This window comes from Trachymyrmex septentrionalis, unplaced genomic scaffold (genome assembly GCF_001594115.1).
Source record: "Trachymyrmex septentrionalis isolate Tsep2-gDNA-1 unplaced genomic scaffold, Tsep1.0 scaffold80, whole genome shotgun sequence".
NCBI classification, from domain to species: domain Eukaryota; kingdom Metazoa; phylum Arthropoda; class Insecta; order Hymenoptera; family Formicidae; genus Trachymyrmex; species Trachymyrmex septentrionalis.
In genome coordinates this window covers 2,297,293-2,297,762 of record NW_017305988.1, presented here as the reverse complement: position 1 = coordinate 2,297,762, position 470 = coordinate 2,297,293, and the positions used below count along the sequence as shown (strand labels likewise).

Sequence of the window (470 nt, the reverse complement as noted above, 5' to 3'; positions counted from 1 at the left end):
GGCAGCAACGGCGGCGGCAGCGGCGGCGGTGACGTGGAACAGAAACGATGAGAACGAAGGCGACAACGACGACGACGACGACGACGACGACGACGACGAAGATGAGGACAACGGTGAAAACGACGACGAAGATGACGATAATGAGGACGACGACGGTATCCCCGGGCACCCGGCGACGGCGGACGCGAGTACCGACGAGCTCCGCGAAGATCGAAGACGAAGATGTACCACCTGTAGGCGCAGAAGCAACAATTGTCCGCCGTGTATCGCGGTGGAGGGTAGCCCGACTACATGGCTCGTACCGGGTGTGGCTGGGGTGCAACTGCCAATGCAGCGTCGCCGACGAGTGTCGCCCCGCGTCCCGGGCGCCTGCGTCCTCGCCGCCGCGCTTGTGTGCAGCTTTCTCTCCCTCTCCCTCTCCCTCCCCCTTCCTCCCCAACTGCGTAACTCGCGTTTCCAACCCCCCCCCC

General features: G+C 64.5%; 1 protein-coding gene across 1 annotated transcript in view; it reads left to right on the top strand.

The window, feature by feature from the left end:
• Positions 1-470, top strand: part of LOC108754619 (trigger factor-like) — a 2,099-nt gene that overhangs the window by 212 nt on the left and 1,417 nt on the right. The window contains exon 2 of the mRNA XM_018497055.1: positions 6-316. Coding sequence (XP_018352557.1) covers positions 6-316 — 311 coding nt within the window. The remainder of the gene's footprint in view (positions 1-5; positions 317-470) is intronic.